This window comes from Eurosta solidaginis, chromosome 3 (genome assembly GCF_040869045.1).
Source record: "Eurosta solidaginis isolate ZX-2024a chromosome 3, ASM4086904v1, whole genome shotgun sequence".
Lineage (NCBI taxonomy): Eukaryota > Metazoa > Arthropoda > Insecta > Diptera > Tephritidae > Eurosta > Eurosta solidaginis.
The window spans coordinates 227,773,893-227,796,107 of NC_090321.1; the positions used below are offsets into that span (position 1 = coordinate 227,773,893).

General features: G+C 41.4%; 2 protein-coding genes across 4 annotated transcripts in view; both read left to right on the forward strand.

The window, feature by feature from the left end:
• ReepB (Receptor expression enhancing protein B) overlaps positions 1 to 22,215 on the forward strand; it is a 90,853-nt gene that overhangs the window by 45,861 nt on the left and 22,777 nt on the right. The window lies entirely within an intron of this gene.
• LOC137245166 (uncharacterized) lies at positions 7,003 to 8,637 on the forward strand. The gene is made up of 2 exons (XM_067775397.1): positions 7,003 to 8,462; positions 8,541 to 8,637. Exon 1 carries the CDS (start codon positions 7,142 to 7,144, stop codon positions 8,273 to 8,275), a length of 1,134 nt encoding a protein of 377 aa, XP_067631498.1. The 5' UTR covers positions 7,003 to 7,141; the 3' UTR covers positions 8,276 to 8,462; positions 8,541 to 8,637.

Consider the following 22,215-nt stretch of genomic DNA (forward strand, 5'->3'; position numbering starts at 1 on the left):
CTTTGATGATATACGGACTTCCTGCTCTTCAAGTTGTGTAGAGATCTGAGATGATATCTGCGCTGAAATTTGTGCCGACATTTCGGATATACGTGTCTCTTGTGCTTCCAGTTGAGATGCACAATATGTCTTCTGTTCTTCCAATTGTGATGTTATATTTGTCTTTTGTTCTGCCAGTTGAGATGTTATATTTGTCTTTTGTTCTTCCAGTTGAGATGACATTTCGGTTGATATTTGTGACGAAATTTGCTTCAACACTGCTAGTATTGCGTTAGTTTCAACAGTTGCCAATGGATTCGGAGTCTCTATCTTCTCCTCCATTTTAGTCGCTGACTCTTCCACATCAGGATAAAAGACATACTCGTCTACATTAATTCCGTCCAACTCCAATACCTCTCGTAGCCGTGCTTGAAGTTCTATCTTATTGCCAGTTGTATTCAATCCACGGCTGTCCAACTACTTCTTCAGTTGCTGGATCGTCAATTCACTCAACTTTGCCATGTCCAAGTTGTATTCGCAATCTTCGGAATTTATTCAACAATTCCTCTTCTGACACCAATTGTAACGAATTTAGTGCAATTCCTCTTATTGGCAACCTTCTGCTAACGTTCGAATCACTAAACTGTTGAACAAATAACTCCACTATTCAATAATGCAAAATGGCCTTTATTAGACTACTTTCAAATTAACACATCTATTGCTCGCCAGATAGCGTCTTAAATCAAACTGACTGTCGTGCCTCTACTGTTGCTGCCTTTTATACTCTGTGATTTCTCGTTCGCATACTTCTAGGCGCTTCGATTTCTAGAATTTACTAGTTGGTTATCAGCTGTAAAATTACTACGTTTATAGCTTCTCATATGCGCGTGTATATGTGAGCATAATTATAATTGCCTACTTTTGGGAGCATCTCAGATAAGATATCTGCATGTGTTTGTGCATCTCCTCTCCGCTGCGTGTACGTACATATGTGTAGACATAATGATTGGTTTATTGATGTGCATACAAGTCACTGCTTAGCATCGGCTTAGAGATGATAGTATCCCTTAGTGTTGCTAATATTCGTCAAAATATTTTTCGTTTGTTCATAATTTATCAAATTGGAGTCATGAAAGACTCTAAGGTGATAGCATTTTTGAAGCTGATATTTTTCAGACCCATATTGAACTCCAGAACTGTAAGAGAATGTTTATAGGGTACACATATTTACGCAAACAAAGCTATCCCTCAAACATAATCACGGCGCTCATAATTTAAGAATTCGAAACGAGTCCAAAATAAGTGGACTATGTAGGAATCAGAAAAGCGTCGAAACGCGTAGTAGGATAAAAGAAAATTTAATTTTTGCCTTTTATTTAACTGCCTAAAAGCTCCTAACCTAGCAGGCAAAAATTATCATTTATCAACTATTTATGTTCGTCACGGCGAGTTTGGAACAAATTTTGAAAATTTGTTACGACAATTTTTCATTTTAATACAAAATGAATTACATTTGTACATTATTGTTACCCTTGTTATTCTTTTTTTTTTTTGTATAAACATCGACGTTTTTCCGCTCATGGACGCTTCTCGACATTTTTAATGTGATCGCAAAGCTGCCACGCTCTGTTCAGGTGTGTCGAACTATATATGACCCCAATAAGCGCTGACGATGCCTAATAAATAGGCCATATAGGTGTCAGATAATCAGAGTTTATTAGATTTAAAAATGACGCCGGAGAGTTCCAGTAGAGTATAATATGAGCTGTTTAAACGCCTTTTAAGACTTATTTCGGACTCTTATTTAGGTTCAAATGATATACGTTAATAGGCTTATATAGGACGACCATTACAAGAAGGAAATACATTGGTTTCGGCCTCCCAAATGAGCACATACCAACTGTAAACGCTCTAATTGAGATATTTTTCCGACTCTTTTTTGACTTAAAATGTTTACTGGGTAAACTTAAATTTTTGCAACGGCATGCATTATTGGCTAAATATTTTTGAAAAACGCTGGATTACAGATTAAAACTAATTCAACCGTTAACGTAATGGATAAAAAATAAAATAAATAAATGTAAGGCGCGATAACCTCCGAAGAGATCTAAGGCCGAGCTTCTCTTCCAATTTGCGTCGTGCTCCTCTTGATTTTTCCCTACAAATTGGCCGGACGGGACCTACATGTTTTATGCCGACTCCGAACGTCATCTGCAAGGCAGATGAGTTTTCACTGAGAGCTTTTCATGGCAGAAATACAATCGGAGCGCTTGCCAGACACTGCCGAGGGGCGACCCCGCTTAGAAAAATTTTCTTCTAATTGAAAAATCTTATTTCTAAAATTTTGATGTTGCTTTGCCCGGGAGTTGAACCCAGGGCATACGGTGTGATAGGCGGAGCACGCTACCATCACACCACGGTGGCCGTAACGTAATGGATAACTACCCATCAATATAGGACAAATTTGGGTACATCTTGGATTGAATTTGTGTTTGTTTCCCATATTTTCGAAAAGATTATTTTTACCCTTCTTTTGGGTAAATATTTGGGTATTTACCCATTTTTATCATATATAACCAATTTACCGGGTATTTACCATTTTGGTATTTACCCCCTTTCCCATTTCTACTCTTGGTGTTACGAATTTCGGCTAGTCAGCGGAGGGTCACTGGTTCGAATTGTGGAAAATTTTAAATTTAATTTATTTATATTGCTGATTTTTGATAGCCTTGTAAGTACTTATTATTGTAAAAAATTTAATGAGCTGATAGGCCTTAGTTAAATAAAACACAATATTTAAAGTTGTGTTTTAGTTTTACTTCGTCGATATTTCGATTTCAGTCTGAAATCATCTTCAGGACTGTCAAACACAAATAGAAAAAAGGACTATTAGAATAATATTATATTTTGCATATAGGTATATAATAAAGCAACTTACACATATGACTATGTTTGATCGACTGATCAGATGTTCAAAAATTAAGTATAATAAAGCATAACAACGAAAGTAAACAATAGAAAATACCGCAAGTGTAAACAAATTTTTGCAATAACAATAATACATAGGACAAAGAACAATAAGACAGAAAAAATGCATGAGCCATAACTATGGTGTTTAGTTGTTGTCATTGGATAGATTTTGAGCGGGATGTTGGCTGGACGCTGTTTGAATTTGCTGAGCACCGTGAAGCTTGCACTGCATTTTGTTGTTGTTTCAGCAATAGATGTCGATATGCATATGCACATTGGTCGGTGTCGCTTTTAAAATTCATTCTCTTATCATTAGGTGTGCTCATAATATGGAGCATTTCCAAAGTAAAACGCTTATTATAATGTTTCTCAATATCCAAGATAGAAACATTTTTGAAGTCAGGATAGTGACCAGTATCCTTACAATGCGCTGTCAAGGCCGTCTTATTGTCCGAAGCAATGTTTCTAAGCTTTATATTGGACTTATGACCGGAAATCCTTGTCTTTAGCTTTAATTTGGTTGTCCCCACATATACCTTATCGCATAAGTGGGACCCGTCACCGTTGCATGGAATTTTATAAATGATGTTGGATTTCTCATCTTTCGAGATTCTGTCCTTAGTATTGCTGTAAACCTGTCGTAACGTATTGTTATATGTGAACGCTAGTGTAATTTTCTCTTTATCATATAATTGCGATGTCTTTATTCTCTCCGATATTCCTGGAACATATACTATAGACTTGTATATTTTACTTTTCGTTTCACGTGTTGCCTCATCATTAGAGGTTCTAATTTTGAAATTTCGTATGAGTTTGTTGATGAGATTACTGGGGAATTCATTTTCTTCTAGAGTTTTCTTTATAATCGCAATATTCTTTCCATGGTATATTCTGTCGCTAATAGTGAGTACCCTACTGATGAAGTTTTTGGCTGTAATTAAAATTGTTTTCCTTTCATGGTGTGAGTTGTAGTTGATTAATCTTCCCGAAGCTGTGGGTTTTTTGTACCAGTCAAAATATATTTTATTGTTGTGCGTGTTTATTAGCGTGTCAAGGTATGGTAGTTGACCGTCTTTTTCGACCTCCACTGTAAATCTGATGTTCTTGTTGTAGCTGTTGAGTTCCTTCAGCATATTCTCTACTTCATCCGTTTTGACAATCGCAAATAAATCATCTACATATTTAGTTAGTAGGCGTGGTTTACATTTGGCTTCCATCTCAAATCTTGTTAGCAGCTCTTCCATGACGATGTCTGCTATGACCGGGGAGGCTGGGGAACCCATGGGCATTCCTGTCCGTTGTTCATATATCTTTTCATTGTATTTGAAATATCTATTCTCCTTTATACAAAATTTGACAATCGTTAAAAAAAGTTCCCTTGTTAACGTTGTGTACTCTTTTATTTCATCCCACTTTGAAGAAATGATTTCCAAGGCCACGTCAACTGGAATGCTTGGGAACAGGGAGACTACGTCGAAGGACACCAAGCATTCATCATCATATATGTACGTGCCCCCCACTTTGTTTTTAAATTCTGTCGAGTCCTTAACATTATACTTGGACGACATAGTAACTTTTTCAAGAATTTTCACGACATATTTACATAAATTGTATGACGGGGAGTCAATCGAGGAGCATATAGGCCGTACAGGTATATTTTCTTTGTGGATTTTTGGTAATCCGTAAATTCTCGGTGTGTTTGCGTTTTTACATAGTAGAAATTTCTTTTCTTGGGCATCTATATTGCCATTGTTGAACATTCGTTGTACTAATTCATTGTTTTTCTCCTGTAATTTGTTAGTCGGATCGCGTTTTAAAACCCTGTAGGTAGAGATGTCGTTGACTACCGTCTGTATTTTTGAGTCGTATTCTTTTTTGTCCATGACAACCGTAACATTGCCCTTGTCGGCATTAAGTATGATTAACTGTTTGTTTTGTTTGAGGAACCGTTTTGTGTCTTCTAAGGTTTGGCATATAAATTTGTCTCGGAATGAAGTCGTCTTTTTCTTTAAGTGATCCTGTATTAGTGTCGTGAAATTATTTCTGGCTATTTCTTGCATATCTCTATCTTTTACAGTTTGTATGATGTTATCCCCGTCTGCTATAAACTTAAACAATGGAAACTTCTCATTATCGGACGCAAGGGCGTATTTTGGGCCAAGGGATAATAGCCACTGTATGTTGTGTGGCATTTCTATCTGTGTTAGGTTTCGAAACCATTGTGGGACTACCCTAATATTTAATTTTTCCATTTCTTTTTGTCTTAGTTTTTCGTACTTGTTGGTTTGTGTCTTTTTGATATTGTTGGTAAGTTTGTCCAGCAGTACATTTTCACTGTCGAAAAACTTTTTTGAGTGATGCAAGTCAAGTATATGAGAAATCTCTGTTTTCATTTTTTCCGATTCCCTCTTTTTTTGTCTTAGGAGTTCATGTTTGATACATATTATGATGTTTAATAATTTTATTTGCACTTTGCTAATATATGTGGACACTCTGTTGGTGAACTTACTTGGTATCCTGCTGCTACTGGTGTTGTTGCTTATGATGTACATGATCGTTTTTGTTGCATCACTAATAAAATTCGGTGTTAGTCCGCTCCGCTTGCATCTCTCCAACACAACTTTAAATATTATGTTTTATTTAACTAAGGCCTATCAGCTCATTAAATTTTTTACAATAATAAGTACTTACAAGGCTATCAAAAATCAGCAATATGTTTAAACGGAGAGCACACCGAGAAAACATCAACACATTCAAAGTGTACCATACAATCAAACACAAATACAATAATCGGACCAACAGGTATATCAAACGATACCAACAAATAACCAAACAAATTACAAAACTATCCCAGTCGACCAAGTTTTTGGAGAGATGCAAGCGGAGCGGACTAACACCGAATTTTATTAGTGATGCAACAAAAACGATCATGTACATCATAAGCAACAACACCAGTAGCAGCAGGATACCAAGTAAGTTCACCAACAGAGTGTCCACATATATTAGCAAAGTGCAAATAAAATTATTAAACATCATAATATGTATCAAACATGAACTCCTAAGACAAAAAAAGAGGGAATCGGAAAAAATGAAAACAGAGATTTCTCATATACTTGACTTGCATCACTCAAAAAAGTTTTTCGACAGTGAAAATGTACTGCTGGACAAACTTACCAACAATATCAAAAAGACACAAACCAACAAGTACGAAAAACTAAGACAAAAAGAAATGGAAAAATTAAATATTAGGGTAGTCCCACAATGGTTTCGAAACCTAACACAGATAGAAATCCCACACAACATACAGTGGCTATTATCCCTTGGCCCAAAATACGCCCTTGCGTCCGATAATGAGAAGTTTCCATTGTTTAAGTTTATAGCAGACGGGGAGAACATCATACAAACTGTAAAAGATAGAGATATGCAAGAAATAGCCAGAAATAATTTCACGACACTAATACAGGATCACTTAAAGAAAAAGACGACTTCATTCCGAGACAAATTTATATGCCAAACCTTAGAAGACACAAAACGGTTCCTCAAACAAAACAAACAGTTAATCATACTTAATGCCGACAAGGGCAATGTTACGGTTGTCATGGACAAAAAAGAATACGACTCAAAAATACAGACGGTAGTCAACGACATCTCTACCTACAGGGTTTTAAAACGCGATCCGACTAACAAATTACAGGAGAAAAACAATGAATTAGTACAACGAATGTTCAACAATGGCAATATAGATGCCCAAGAAAAGAAATTTCTACTATGTAAAAACGCAAACACACCGAGAATTTACGGATTACCAAAAATCCACAAAGAAAATATACCTGTACGGCCTATATGCTCCTCGATTGACTCCCCGTCATACAATTTATGTAAATATGTCGTGAAAATTCTTGAAAAAGTTACTATGTCGTCCGAGTATAATGTTAAGGACTCGACAGAATTTAAAAACAAAGTGGGGGGCACGTACATATATGATGATGAATGCTTGGTGTCCTTCGACGTAGTCTCCCTGTTCCCAAGCATTCCAGTTGACGTGGCCTTGGAAATCATTTCTTCAAAGTGGGATGAAATAAAAGAGTACACAACGTTAACAAGGGAACTTTTTTTAACGATTGTCAAATTTTGTATAAAGGAGAATAGATATTTCAAATACAATGAAAAGATATATGAACAACGGACAGGAATGCCCATGGGTTCCCCAGCCTCCCCGGTCATAGCAGACATCGTCATGGAAGAGCTGCTAACAAGATTTGAGATGGAAGCCAAATGTAAACCACGCCTACTAACTAAATATGTAGATGATTTATTTGCGATTGTCAAAACGGATGAAGTAGAGAATATGCTGAAGGAACTCAACAGCTACAACAAGAACATCAGATTTACAGTGGAGGTCGAAAAAGACGGTCAACTACCATACCTTGACACGCTAATAAACACGCACAACAATAAAATATATTTTGACTGGTACAAAAAACCCACAGCTTCGGGAAGATTAATCAACTACAACTCACACCATGAAAGGAAAACAATTTTAAATACAGCCAAAAACTTCATCAGTAGGGTACTCACTATTAGCGACAGAATATACCATGGAAAGAATATTGCGATTATAAAGAAAACTCTAGAAGAAAATGAATTCCCCAGTAATCTCATCAACAAACTCATACGAAATTTCAAAATTAGAACCTCTAATGATGAGGCAACACGTGAAACGAAAAGTAAAATATACAAGTCTATAGTATATGTTCCAGGAATATCGGAGAGAATAAAGACATCGCAATTATATGATAAAGAGAAAATTACACTAGCGTTCACATATAACAATACGTTACGACAGGTTTACAGCAATACTAAGGACAGAATCTCGAAAGATGAGAAATCCAACATCATTTATAAAATTCCATGCAACGGTGACGGGTCCCACTTATGCGATAAGGTATATGTGGGGACAACCAAATTAAAGCTAAAGACAAGGATTTCCGGTCATAAGTCCAATATAAAGCTTAGAAACATTGCTTCGGACAATAAGACGGCCTTGACAGCGCATTGTAAGGATACTGGTCACTATCCTGACTTCAAAAATGTTTCTATCTTGGATATTGAGAAACATTATAATAAGCGTTTTACTTTGGAAATGCTCCATATTATGAGCACACCTAATGATAAGAGAATGAATTTTAAAAGCGACACCGACCAATGTGCATATGCATATCGACATCTATTGCTGAAACAACAACAAAATGCAGTGCAAGCTTCACGGTGCTCAGCAAATTCAAACAGCGTCCAGCCAACATCCCGCTCAAAATCTATCCAATGACAACAACTAAACACCATAGTTATGGCTCATGCATTTTTTCTGTCTTATTGTTCTTTGTCCTATGTATTATTGTTATTGCAAAAATTTGTTTACACTTGCGGTATTTTCTATTGTTTACTTTCGTTGTTATGCTTTATTATACTTAATTTTTGAACATCTGATCAGTCGATCAAACATAGTCATATGTGTAAGTTGCTTTATTATATACCTATATGCAAAATATAATATTATTCTAATAGTCCTTTTTTCTATTTGTGTTTGACAGTCCTGAAGATGATTTCAGACTGAAATCGAAATATCGACGAAGTAAAACTAAAACACAACTTTAAATATTGTGTTTTATTTAACTAAGGCCTATCAGCTCATTTAATTTATTTAAATTATTTGTTATATTAAATGTAAAAAAATAGTAATACAAGTAAGAAATAACACATATTGAATTTGTTTCGCATTTAAAACTTACTGTCACTGGTTCAAGCTGTACATATGTCAGCGGTACAATTTGAATGACAATATGCAAATCTACTGAGTTACAAATATTAGTAGGTTAGGTTAGGTTGAACTGGCCGGTCCACGAGGACCTCACATAGACTGATTGAGTCCGTAGTGTTACCAGAAGCTTGTTTTTAACGACGAAACTGAAAAACCCTATCAAAAACCAGGACCTATGTTATAAAATAACTCCGTCCTCTTGGCAAATACTAGAAGCTTCCTAGGACTTAAGCCACTTGCTGCTTCTAGATCTGACAGCTGTATCACTCCTAATAGCTGGAGTCTTAGCCTGGCAAGTGTAGGGCACGAGCACAGAACGTGTTCGATTGTTTCCTCCTCCAACCCGCACTTCCTACATATGCTATCACTGACCAAGCCCAATTTAAAGGCATGTGGCGCCAGAAGGCAGTGTCCAGTCAGAATACCCGTCATGAGTACAGTCCTCTCTTTTTAATGATAGAAGCAACTTTGTTAGTCTAAGGTTGTAAGACCTGCACATAATCTTCGACACTTTCATTCCCATCTATTCCCATATGTCCTGGGACCCAATATAGATCTATGCTTCTTCCTTTCCCAAATCTCTTCAGAGACTGCTTACACTCTAACACGCATTTAGATGCTGTGCTATGCGAGATTATTGCCTTAATTTCTGCTTGACTGTCAATGTAAAAGTTAACACGGTTGCAGCTTAAGCTATTCTCTTCCAGGGTTTCTACTACTTCGGTTACGGCTAATATTTCCGCTTGGAAAATACTACAGTAATCCGGCAGCCTGTAGGATCTTCTTATTTCCGGATCAGCACAGTATACCGCAGACCCTACCCCTTACACTACTTTGGAACCATCTGTGTACACATGTATCGCCTCGTCCGCCATTTGCGCACCCTTGCGCCAACCGTCCACCTCTATTGTGGCCTAAAGATCTCCCTCGAAGCGCAGATAGGGAATCAGGTAGTCTGTTCGTCTTGTGATTGATGACGCTATACTACTATGGCCATATGGTCGGCGCTCAAGCTGCCCCGAGGCACCGAGCCTGGTTGCAGTTATTAACGCTATGTTCTTTGCTACCAGGTCTACAGGTGGAATGTGTAGAATGGCATACAGTGCAGCCGTCGGGGGTTGTTTTCAGGGCTCCCGTAATGCTAAGCATCGATAGTCTGCATACCCCCTCTAATTTTTTGAGCTAGGTTGTTTTTTGTGTGGCTTTCCACCAAACAAGAACTCCATAGTATAGAATAGGGCTTACAATCGCTGTAAAAACCCAATGAGAAAGAGAGGGCGATAAGCCCCACGTACACCCCAGCATTCTTTTACATGCATAAAGTGCCGTTGAGGCCTTCTTCACCCTCTCCTCCACGTTGAGCTTCCATGACAGCTTACTGTCTAGAATGATTCCTAGATATTTTGTGCCAGGTTTCTCCTGTAAAGTCACCCCTCCTAACTTAGGCCTGGTCCAATTTGGGACCTTGTACCTCTTTGTAAACAAGACCATATCCGTCTTCTCCGCATTGACTTTCATCCCGACATTAGATATGAATATCCCGAAACGCCCGATCCATCAAAGAACTAATCGTTGGAAGGCACTTTCCACTTATGACAATTGCAACGTCATCTGCGTAAGCCGCAAGTTTTACGGGTCCCTCATCGAATCGCCTGAGCAGTTGGTTGATTACCAGCGTCCACAGCAGAGGTGATAGCACCCCTCCCTGCGGCGTGCCCCTGTCCACTGATTTCGTGGCCTCGTACAATCCCCCATTGTGATGTAATCTTCCTGCAATTTAACACGCAGCCGATCCATCTGGTTAAGGCTGGATGTACTTTAATGTAATTAGGACCATCCATAATCGCTCATTTAGAAACATTATTGAAAGCCCCGGCAAGGTCCAAGAAGACTCCTAAAGCATATTCCTTATATTCCAGGGATTTCTCAATGCTTATTACCACCCTATGCAATGCGGTGTCTACCGACTTGCCCTTGGTGTACGCATACTGTGTTGTGGAGAGCAGCTTTTCATCCACGTTGGACTTTATGTACACATCTATCAGCCTCTCAAAGGTTTTGAGCAGAAATGATGTTAAGCTGATGGGTCTATAGTCTTTGGGATACACGTGACCGATCTTCCCCGCCTTTAGTAGGAAAGCTACACGAGCAGTTCTCCAAGAGTGCGGTACATGATTCAGCCTTATGAACCCATCTAATATTATTTGAAGCCATTCCACGACCGCCATGCTTGAAACTTGTAGCATGGCCGGGAATATACCATCTGGGCCCGGCGATTTAAACATAGAAAACGTCTTCACTGCCCATTCGATCTTGGTATCGGTCACCAAGCCCGGCACTACCCGCTCCGTGATCGAAGTGTGAGTGATGTCTGCTGGCTCTTCTGAGCCGTCTCCTGAGGGTAAATGTGTGTCAAAAAGCACCTCAAGGGATTCCTCACTATTACGTGACCATTCCCCGTTATCTTTCTTTATTAGTCCCTGGACTATGTTTCCCCTTGCTAGGACTTTTTTCAACCGTGCTGTTTCGCTGGAGCACTCTATATCCGTACAGAAACTTTTCCATGAGATTCTCTTCGCCCTAGAAATTCCACGCTAGAAATTTCCTCAGTAGATCCCTGTACTCGTCCCGACACGCTCCGCTTTCCGCGGTCTTTGCGAGCTTAAACATTTCGTTTACCTGTCTTCTTAGAAGACTCAGCTCATTGCTTCACCATGGCGGCTTTGCTTTTCCTCTGAATCTTCTTAGAGGGCAAGCTTTGGTATGCGCAGTCCTAAGTGTCCTTGTTAGGAATTCATTCGACTCCTCCAGTTCCTCCACATTGGCAATCTCTTTGGGTTGTCCCAGTTTTGTTTCTACCTCTTTCTGGAATTTAGTCCAGTTCGTTGACCTAGGGTTTCTAAAGGTTCCCCCTTCTCTACCCTCTTTAGGGGGATGCTGAAGCTGATATACGCATGGTCGCAGAAGGATGGTCTATCAAGAACCATCCAATCATACCTTGATATATCACGCTCGGAACTCAATGTAATATCCAGAACATTGCTGGATGTTGGACCAATATATGTAGGGACATTTCCCCTGTTGGCTATCTGTAAATTGGTTTGCAGGATGTAACAAAATAGAGATTCGCCTCTCTCGTTCGTATCTGCTCCTCCCCACGCATTGTGGTGCGCATTTGCATCTGCGCCTATGACCAACCGCCCTTTGCGCCTTTCCTGCTGTACTAGCCTTTTGCACTCCATCGGTGGAATCTCCGCAGCATGGGCCACGTAGTAGGACGCCAGGATAAATGCTTGCTTATTCTTTTGCTCAACGGCCACCACTACGAGGTCCTCAGTAGTATAATTATGCAGTATATATGAATGCAGCTGTTTCCTTACCATTACTACAGCTCGAACCCGTCCTTCCGTTTGCGCGTAGTAAACGCCAAACCCGCGCGCGCTAAGTCCAGAAACCTTTCCTCCCGATGAGAGCCACGGCTCCTGGATAAAAAAAAAAATAAATAAATGTAAGGTGCGATAATCTCCGAAGAGATCTAAGGCCGAGCTTCTTTTCCTATTTGCGTCGTGCTCCTCTCGATTTTCCCTACAAATTGGCCGGACGGGACCTACATGTTTTATGCCGACTCCGAACGGCATCTGCAAGGCAAATGAGTTTTCACTGAGAGCTTTTCATGGCAGAAATACACCCGGAGCGCTTGCCAAACACTGCCGAGGGGCGACTCCGCTTAGAAAAATTTTCTTCTAATTGAAAAACCTTATTTCTAAAATTTTGATGTTACTTTGCCCGGGGGTTGAACCCGGGGCATACGGTGTGGTTGGCGGAGCACGCTACCATCACACCACGGTGGCCGCCTGGATAAGCGCCACGTCAAACGAACCCCCACAAGGGTTAGGAGGAGTTCGCTCGACGCCACTTTACTGTGTTGGGGGTTTATCTGTAGGGCTCGCAGCACCATTGGGCTGTTTGTCCCCCTCCAGCACCTTTGTCGTGACGTCGTCGTCCTCCCCTTGCCCTTTTGGTTTAGAGTATTCGAGGCCCCCTTCAGCCTCTCGTAACTGTTGTGCCGGGTGTTCTTCTGTGCGAGTCACTGCACCATTTGGTGGTTCATCCTCTTCTAACACCTTCGTGGCGACGTCGGCTACCTCCACCTGTCTTTTTTCTCTTAGGCTTTTGAGGTCCTTTTCGACTTCGCCCACCTCTAGCGTTTTAGGATTTTTATCCTCGGGACTTCTTTTCCTGAGCCGCATGTAAATTTTTCCTGTGCCAAAGGACATTTTGCCAAGCTGCGTGTACAATATATCATCCGCCTGCTTGTTTATTTGGAAGATGTAGAACTGACCTTCCTCCGTAGGCCGAGATACAGTAAGTACCTTCCAATCCGGTGTCGGTATGTTCGGATTCTAATTCTGCAGAAGTCACAGTGTATCGTCCGACTTCATCACGCATGGCATCCATACCTTAACTTTTGGTACCGTGGGGATTTGCGCTTTATCCACCACCTCAAACCGCGCGTTCGTGCCTTGCCTTTGGAGGTTTGGAACCACTTCCTCCAGCCACCGCAAGCTCGCGATGTTGTCGCACGCCTTGAGCTCGAATCGAACCTTGAATCACGCTATCATCTTCACACCATTATACCACCCCACCGAATCAAAGGTTGGAAGGGGCTTACTGGTTGTTCTCGCATCATCTTAAGCATTAAGCTAATAACCTCCGTTTCTACAGATCTCCACCTTTCAGTAGTCATCTGTCCGAAAGGACTGCTACGATCAACGAGCGCCACAGTAAGTGACTGCTTTGCCACGTCACTCATCTTCTCGGGAAAAGCCGGAGTCTTAGTGTTATCTCCCTTTGACACCTCCGAGAAAGCCGGAGTCTTAGCGTTATCTCCCTTTGGCTTATCTCCTACTTCCGTAGTTGGAACTTCCCTCTCACTCGCAGCTTTCGAGGTAGTTGCTACCTCGCTATTCGGGCCCATCTGTCTTACAGCGTTGGGCCTACTTGTCTTGTCTATGCGACTGCCCTGCCTCGCGGCTCTGCGACTGGGTCCTTTCTGCCACTTGAAAGCAGGTTTGTCGCCTTCCGCCGAACGTTGCCTTTTCATTCTGCCATTCGACGCTTCTTCCAACGGGTTAGGGGGTCAGAATATACCCGCGGTAGGTATGCCTGTCGTAAGAGGCGACTAAAATACCAGATTCCAGGGGCTGTGTAGCGCAACCCTGCAGGTTGCCAGCGCAATATATAGCTTCTCCAAACCCAATTGTCAACCTCACCTATCCGCGGCGAATCCTGTTTCACTAACAGACGAGGCTCTGGCGAACCTAAGCTCCTCATGGAACTTGTGGTTGGGGAGGAAGGGGATGGCCTGAGGGTTTAATTAATGTGGCCACATAAATCGTTCCCGAGATGGTCGGGCCAGCACCTTAATGGTGCTGTGGTACCGGAGCATACCGAATCTGTATCCGGCAAAGGACCATCACATCGATAACACTCCCCAAAGCCTTCGGGGAGCAACCTTATCGCTACAACAACAACAACAACAACAACAACAACGCTTCTTCCTCCTCGTACCGGTTGCAGAACCGAGGGTTTCTCGCAGCAAACCTTTTGAACTGCCTTCGACCTACTTCTACCGCCTCATGGGCCCATTCCAAGCGCTCGATCTCCACTTCCGTTGGGTCAACCACTGCTCCCAAGCGTGGTACAATTCTTAGTGCTGCACGGTACTGAGAAAGAGCTCGTTTACTCCCTCTGCTCCGCACCCTTCTCCACTCTTCTACTCCGTTTTCATTTGTGTGCTTCTCCAACACGGAGTTCATTGAATCAGCTCTACTCTCGCTCCCCGAGTCCGACGCATCGCTTAATGCGTATTTGTCTTCCTTGGCTTGCGACTCAGTCCTCTTATCATCGTCCTTATTAAAATTAGGTAATGATTCGTTCATCTTGGTTGTACGACCAACTGCCCGACTAGGCGGGCTCAGCGGTCCAGTATTATATACAGGGAAAGAACCCTCCGCCACAGCAGCGCCCCTTACTGTGGTAAGGCCATCAATACTTCCCGAGGTGGCCCGGTATCGGGAAGGCTCCGTTCGAATACAGCCAAATTTATCTCCTGGCTGCAAATCGTCCAATAGGCACGGTCCGCATAACACCATGGATTAGGGGGTTGGCAGTTCTTGGTCACCGACATCGCGCCGACCTTCTATGAGGCGAAACGGCGTAGATGCCAGTCCTAAACAGCTCCGCCTCATAGTCGGGCGCTATGGAGTTCGCCCTCACGCCCTATATTAATGAGGAGTGTGATGACTAGTACCTACGACTTACCTAATTATTTTATAGCTTTTAGTATTATTATTACTTCATGTAAGTATTGTTTTCAATAAAACCGTTAACTTAAATTTTTTTTTTTTAATTCTATTTTCCAGTTTTTAGTCTTTATTTATCCCGTCGATTCCCATAGCTATGTTTGCGAAAAATAAAACAATTTACATAACTGAATGAAATAGTTATACATAGCATACCCCAAAAAAAAACATAATATTTGTATAGCTAACATCCCCTGTTTTTAAGGGGGAGGTCACCTACAGGTGACACTGTGCATTGTGTAATATATTTAAACATATTTTTCTTTTATATCTATTGAAGGAGAACATTTTTTTTTTTTATTAAAATATTTATTTATAAACAAGCAAACAATTGAATGACTTACGGAACTATGCAGTAAATAAAACGCTTCATTGATAATGGGAAATGTACCAACACTTTACGTGCGAACCGATATTACACTTCGAACACATTTTCCGTGTACGTTGGTGACAATGTCCGCATCGTCGCTGGGACAGTCAAATTCTTTGTGTTCTTCGGCTTCACCGGCAGACCTTACGTCACTCGTTCTGTAGTTTCATCAATGGAAATATGTGATGTACCTGCTTTTTCAAAATTCCTACAGAAATTTCCGTTCAATTTTGTGAAATACTCACGAACTTTCGCAAATTTATCGTTGGGCGGTAAAGACGTACTGTCACAAAGATGAAGATATTGCTGAATCTCGAAAAATCTATTTCGCCGCATGCTTGCAGATACCAGCGTATTGTTGGTGGCGTATCGCAAGTATCCGGTAAGTAGCAATATTGCCATGTATACTCTTACGTCTTCGGATTTTACATTGAGAGCCTGATTTCTCTGTAAATCATACATATTGCCCATATCTGTAATGAGTTTTATGATTTCATCACTATACAGCAATTCGAAACACTCAACAGCAGTCATGTTTTGCTGGAGGTTTATAAAAAATTCTTCATCACAGTCTCCTTTGCAGCACGAAGTAAAAGAAGTGGCGGTCTGCTAGTTTTTTACCGTGATTTCTTTTTCCTTCTTTTTCAGTGCCGGAACGTCGTTTTCTTCTCCCTATTCCTCCTGGTAGTTTTTTCCAGATACACGATGTATATTTTATATTTCTACTTGAGACGGAAGTATGCGACTAGGAAGATGGAGGATATCAGTATCGTTTTCATCACCGCTGTCTTCGTCTGTTAACGCGCCATCATCAGGAGGAAATATAATAATATCACCTGGGTCTTCTTCGGCATTCAACTCTTCGATAATTTCATACAATGTCAATCTACGAGACGAAAATAAGCACTAAAATCTCACTTCCACAAGTACAATAAACAATAAAAAATGGTCATACAATGCCCAGTGTCACCCCCAGGTGACACCACATATTTTGAGCTATGTAGTAAAAATAGTATGCACTATTTTTATACCATAACGCATGTATAATATACTTTATTTATTTATTTATCACATGCAATAAGAAAAAAATCAATACTTACGGTCTGGACATTTTTATATCAATTTATATCGTAACAAATCACAAAAAGCAAGAAAACTCCAAGTTCGCGCGAAACAAGTTAACGGTGTTGACTGATAACGCATAGCTGGTGTTGACATACACTTTTATTAGAAACTACAAAGCGCCCTCTACATTTCAATAATATTAGGATCACAAACCGAATTGCCAGCTGGTCGAAAAAATGTTTAAAAATCTGTCACCTACAGGTGACATTGGGAATTGACGGGTTATAATTGCCTATTATTTCTATTTAGTTCATATAGTGACTCATTATTAGAAGGACTCTTTTCTTACAATTTGTTGTGTCTAAGTCCGGAATACATAATCCTTCCAAAGACTTTACTCGAATCTGCGCCACGTATGCTTGTCCCTCCTCCAACTCCAAAATATTTTGATGTCACTTCTACCGGACTATATGTAATATTTGTTCCAAATATGAGCCAAATCGGACATCATAGGTCGCTTTCTATTCATGTATGTATTATGTGTTCCAAATATGAGCCAAATCGGACCACAAATATGATTTTTGTGAATATCTCGATCCTTGCGCCACCTAGCGGCGATTTTTTTCATAGGTTGCTTTCTATTCTTGTATGTATTACTTACTTACTTAATTGGCGCTTAACCGTCTAAACGGTTATGGCCGTCCAACAAGGCGCGCCAGTCGCTCCTTCGCTCCGCCAACCGGCGCCAATTGGTCACACCAAGGGAGTTTAAATCGTTTTCCACCTGGTCCTTCCAACGGAGTGGGGGCCGCCCTCTACCTCTGCTTCCATAGGCGGGTTCCGATAGAAACACTTTCTTGGCCGGAACATCATCTTTCATTCGCATAACATGGCCTAGCCAGCGCAGCCGCTGCGTTTTAATTCGCTGGACTATGTTGATGTCTGCGTATAGCTCGTACAGCTCATCATTAAATCTTCTTCGGTACTCGCCATCGCCAACGCGTAGAGGTCCATAAATCTTTCGAAGAACTTTTCTCTCGAACACTCCCAAAGCCGCTTCATCTGCTGTTGTCATGGTCCATGCTTCTGCCCCATATAGCAGGACGGGTACGATAAGTGACTTGTAGAGTATGATTTTCGTTCGCCGAGAGAGGACTTTACTTTTCAATTGCCTACCTAGTCCAAAGTGGCATTTATTGGCAAGATTGATTCTTCGCTGGATTTCAGTGCTGATGTTGTTGCTAGTGTTGATGCTGGTTCCCAAATAAACGAAGTCTTTTACTATTTCGAAATTATGGCTGCCAACAGTAGCGTGGTTGCCAAGGCGCATATGCGCTGACTCTTTGCTCGATGACAGCAGGTACTTCGTTTTGTCCTCATTCACCATCAAACCCATCTTTACCGCTTCTTTTTCCAGCTTGGAGTAAGCAGAACTAACAGCGCGGGTGTTTAGGCCGATGATATCAATGTCATCAGCATATGCCAGTAATTGCACGCTTTTGTAGTATATTGTTCCAGTGCGGTTAAGTTCTGCAGCTAGTATAATTTTCTCCAGCATCAAATTAAAGAAATCGCACGATAGGGGGTCACCCTGTCTGAAACCTCGTTTAGTTTCGAACGGCTCGGAGAGGTCCTTCCCAATTCTGACTGAGCTGATGGTGTTGCTCAACGTCATTTTGCACAGCCGTATAAGTTTTGCGGGGAAACCAAATTCAGACATAGCGGCATATAGGCAGCTCCTTTTCGTGCTGTCGAAGGCGGCTTTAAAGTCGACGAAGAGGTGATGTGTGTCGATTCTCTTTTCACGGATTTTTTCCAAGATTTGGCGCATTGTGAAAATCTGGTCGATGGTAGATTTATCAGGTCTGAAGCCGCACTGATAAGGTCCAATCAGCCGGTTCACGGTGGGCTTCAATCTTTCGCACAATACACTTGAAAGGACCTTATATGCGATATTAAGAAGGCTGATTCCACGATAGTTGGTGCATTTTGCAGTATCCCCCTTCTTGTGGACTGGGCAAAGAACACTTAGATTCCAACCGTCGGGCATGCTTTCGTCCGCCCATATTTTGCTAAGAAGCTGCTGCATGCGCCTTACCAACTCCTCGCCGCCGAACTTGAATAGCTCCGCAGGCAATCCATCAGCGCCCACGGCCTTGTTGTTTTTCAATCTGGTTATTGCTATTCTAACTTCGTCATAATCGGGCGGGGGGACATATATTCCATCATCATCGATTGCGGGATCGGGTTCTTCATCTCTGCGCGGTGAATTGCTGCCTCCATTTAGGAGAGCAGAGAAGTGTTCCCTCCATAATCTAAGCACTCTCTGGACATCAGTCACAAGGTCGCCGTTTTCATTCCTACAGGAGTTTGCCCCGGTCTTAAAACCTTCCGTCTGTCGCCGTATTTTTTGGTAGAATTTTCGGGCGTTATTCCAGGTGGCTAGCAGCTCAAGCTCCTCGCACTCACGCCTTTCTGCTTCTGCTTTTTTCTTCCTGAAAAAGCGTCTCGCTTCCCTTTTCAACTCACGATAGCGTTCGCACACTCCTCTTGTCGCGCTCGCTTTTAACGTAGCCCTGTAGGCAGCGGCTTTTCTTTCGGTTGCAACGCGGCATTCTTCATCATACCAGTTGTTTTTTCGTGGCCGCCGGTAAACAATTTTTTCCTCGGCGGCAGTACGAAGTGCTTTGGAGATATGCTCCCACTGCTCCTGTATTCCTTCAGGATGAGTTGTTCCCTCAGAGAGCAGGTGTGAGAGTCGAGTTGCGAAATCATTGGCAGTCTGTTGTGATTGAAGCTTTTCGACGTCTAGCTTTCCTTGTGTTTTTTGTTCCTTGTTTTTAGCCGCGTTGAGGCGGGTGCGTATTTTGGCTGCAACGAGATAATGGTCCGAATCGATGTTAGGTCCTCGGATCGTGCGCACATCTAAAACACTGGAGGCATGCCGTCCGTCTATCACAACGTGATCGATCTGATTGCGAGTATTTCGATCAGGAGACAGCCATGTAGCTTGATGTATCTTTTTATGCATGAACCTCGTGCTTGATATGACCATGTTTCGAGCACCGGCAAAGTCAATCAGCCTCAGTCCGTTAGGAGAAGTTTCATTGTGTAGGCTGAACTTTTCGACTGTAGGGCCAAAACACCTTCTTTGTCCACCCTGGCGTTAAAGTCGCCAAGCACGACTTTTATATCATGACGGGGGCAGCGCTCGTATGTGCGTTCTAATTGTTCATAAAAAGTGTCTTTCACCTCATCGTCTTTCTCCTCTGTCGGCGCATGGGCGCAGATGAATGATATATTAAAAAAATTTGCTTTTATTCGGATAGCGGCGAGACGCTCGTCCACAGGCGTGAACGCCAGCACTTGGCGACAAAGTCTCTCTCCCACCACGAATCCGACGCCGAAACTGCGCTTATTCGCATGGCCACTCCAATATATGTCACAATTTTTGATCTTCTTTCTTCCTTGCTTCGTCCAACGCATTTCTTGGATGGCGGTGATGTCAGATTTTGCTTTGACGAGGACATCAACCAGCCGGGCATCTGCACCAATCCCATTCAGGGAGCGGACGTTCCAGGTGCATGCCCTCAATTCATTGTCCTTCAAACGTTTGCCATGGTCGTCATCAATAGAGAGTGTATTTATCCGAGGCTTGTTGTTATATTTCATTGGAGTATGGTTTTACGTGGCGGGTCCCAAGCCCAGCGCACAACCCGCTCAGCGGGGGTGAAAATATTACTTGGCACGTTTATATAGCGAGCCGCTTGCTCCAAGACAAGACCGCTTGCAGCCGCACCTAGAGGTGTACAGACGCTGCCGATGAAATCTCCCCCGGCTAGCCCTTAAACCGATTATGTCAGAGTGGCCTAGCCAGGTTGTCGCCTTCTCACATTAGCTCGCCGCTAAACGGGTGTTTAGCGGCTACCCAGAGGATATTTGGCCGCAAGCGACCGGCAGTAGTGAGCTGCTTGAACCGCATGCAAAAGAATCGCTCTGGCCATTCCCAGGTGAATGGCGGTCAGAAGCTTTCCCCACTTTCGTGGACTTCTACACACGGCCCCACCCTCCGTATGTATTATGTGTTCCAAATATGGACCAAATCGGACCACAAATACGATTTTTTTGAGTATCTCGACCTTTGCGTCACCTGGCGGCGATTTTTTGTCATAGGTCGCTTTCTATTCATGTATGTATTATGTGTTCCAAATATGACCCAAATCGGACCACAAAACCGCTTTTTGTGAATATCTCGATCCTTGCGCCACCTAGCGGCGATTTTTTTCTTATTATTGCATTGTCATCGGGTTCTGAACTATACTCCAAGCTTCAAGCCTGTAACTTATCGGGAAGTTACTTAAATTTCAATTATAAAATTCGTGCCAGACAACTCAAGCTAAATAAAACCGTTTAAAAATGATGTAATTTTCCCCTTTTAAGCTGCTTTTAATTACAAAATAAATATCAAATGAAATTTTTAACTTCCGGATCAAACTACAAAGTATTATAGTTTTAGGTGCAATTTATATGAGCAAAATTTCGTTAGGATTCCCTGTGAGTTTGTTGTATTTAAACATCTCTTATGTACAGTCAGTTTCAAGAGAAAGTATACACAGGTGGAAAGCAATCAAAACGGAATAAGTACACATACAATTTTTTTCGGATTCTGATAAATTCATATTCTCCATTCCAATATATTCAACATAGCAGCTGAAAAGTAAAAGGGTAATTGGTCTAACATACTTAACATTCACATTAAAAAATTATATTTGTACTGATTAAGCCATGCTCGTCCACCCGTCCGTCTGTACGTCCGGATCAGATATTGAGATATCTTCACCAAATGCGGTATACAAGCTTATCTCTACCCAGAATCGATTGGTATTGAAAATGAGCGCAATCGGACGATAACCACCCCCACTTTTTCGATATCGAAAATTTAAAAAATGAGATGATTCAAAAACGAATACCGTTAAGCTAATGACTTTTGGTGGGTGGATTGGTTTTATGACGCAAATCATAAACTCCAAAAATTTTATGACGCAAATCATAAACTCCAAAAAATTTGGAATATGGGCGTGTACCACAAATATTTAGAAGAAGAAAATTTGGAAGTTTAACAAGCCGTTAAAGATATTACATTGAAATTTGGCAGAGACAATATCCTTGCCAAATTATATAGACTGAGTGAAGATCGGTTAAAATCGGTTAAAGACCATGCCCACTTTTCCAAAGGTCTAACCTTAACAAAGTTTGCAATAACTCTATGTTATTTAACTACATTTGACTGACATTTTACCCAAAATTTTGAAAATGGGCGTGTCCTGCCCTTTTTTATACTCAGCGTGCTTTGCACACAGAGTATATTAACTTTGATTGGATAACGGTTGGTTGTACAGGTATAAATGAATCGAGATAGATATAGACTTCCATATATCAAAATCATCAGTATCGAAAAAAAATTTGATTAAGCCATGTCCGTCCGTCCATCCGACCGTCCGTCTGTTCGTTAACACGACAACTTGAGTAAATATTGAGATATCTTCACCAAATTGGGTACACGAGCTTATCTGGACCCAGAATAGATTGGTATTGAAATTGAGCGAAATCGCTTGATAACCACGCCCACTTTTTATATATTTATATAT

What these genes read in the sequence shown, in the direction of transcription:
- LOC137245166 (XM_067775397.1), top strand. Translation starts at nt 7,142, where the DNA reads ATGCCCATGGGTTCCCCAGCCTCCCCGGTCATAGCAGACATCGTCATG.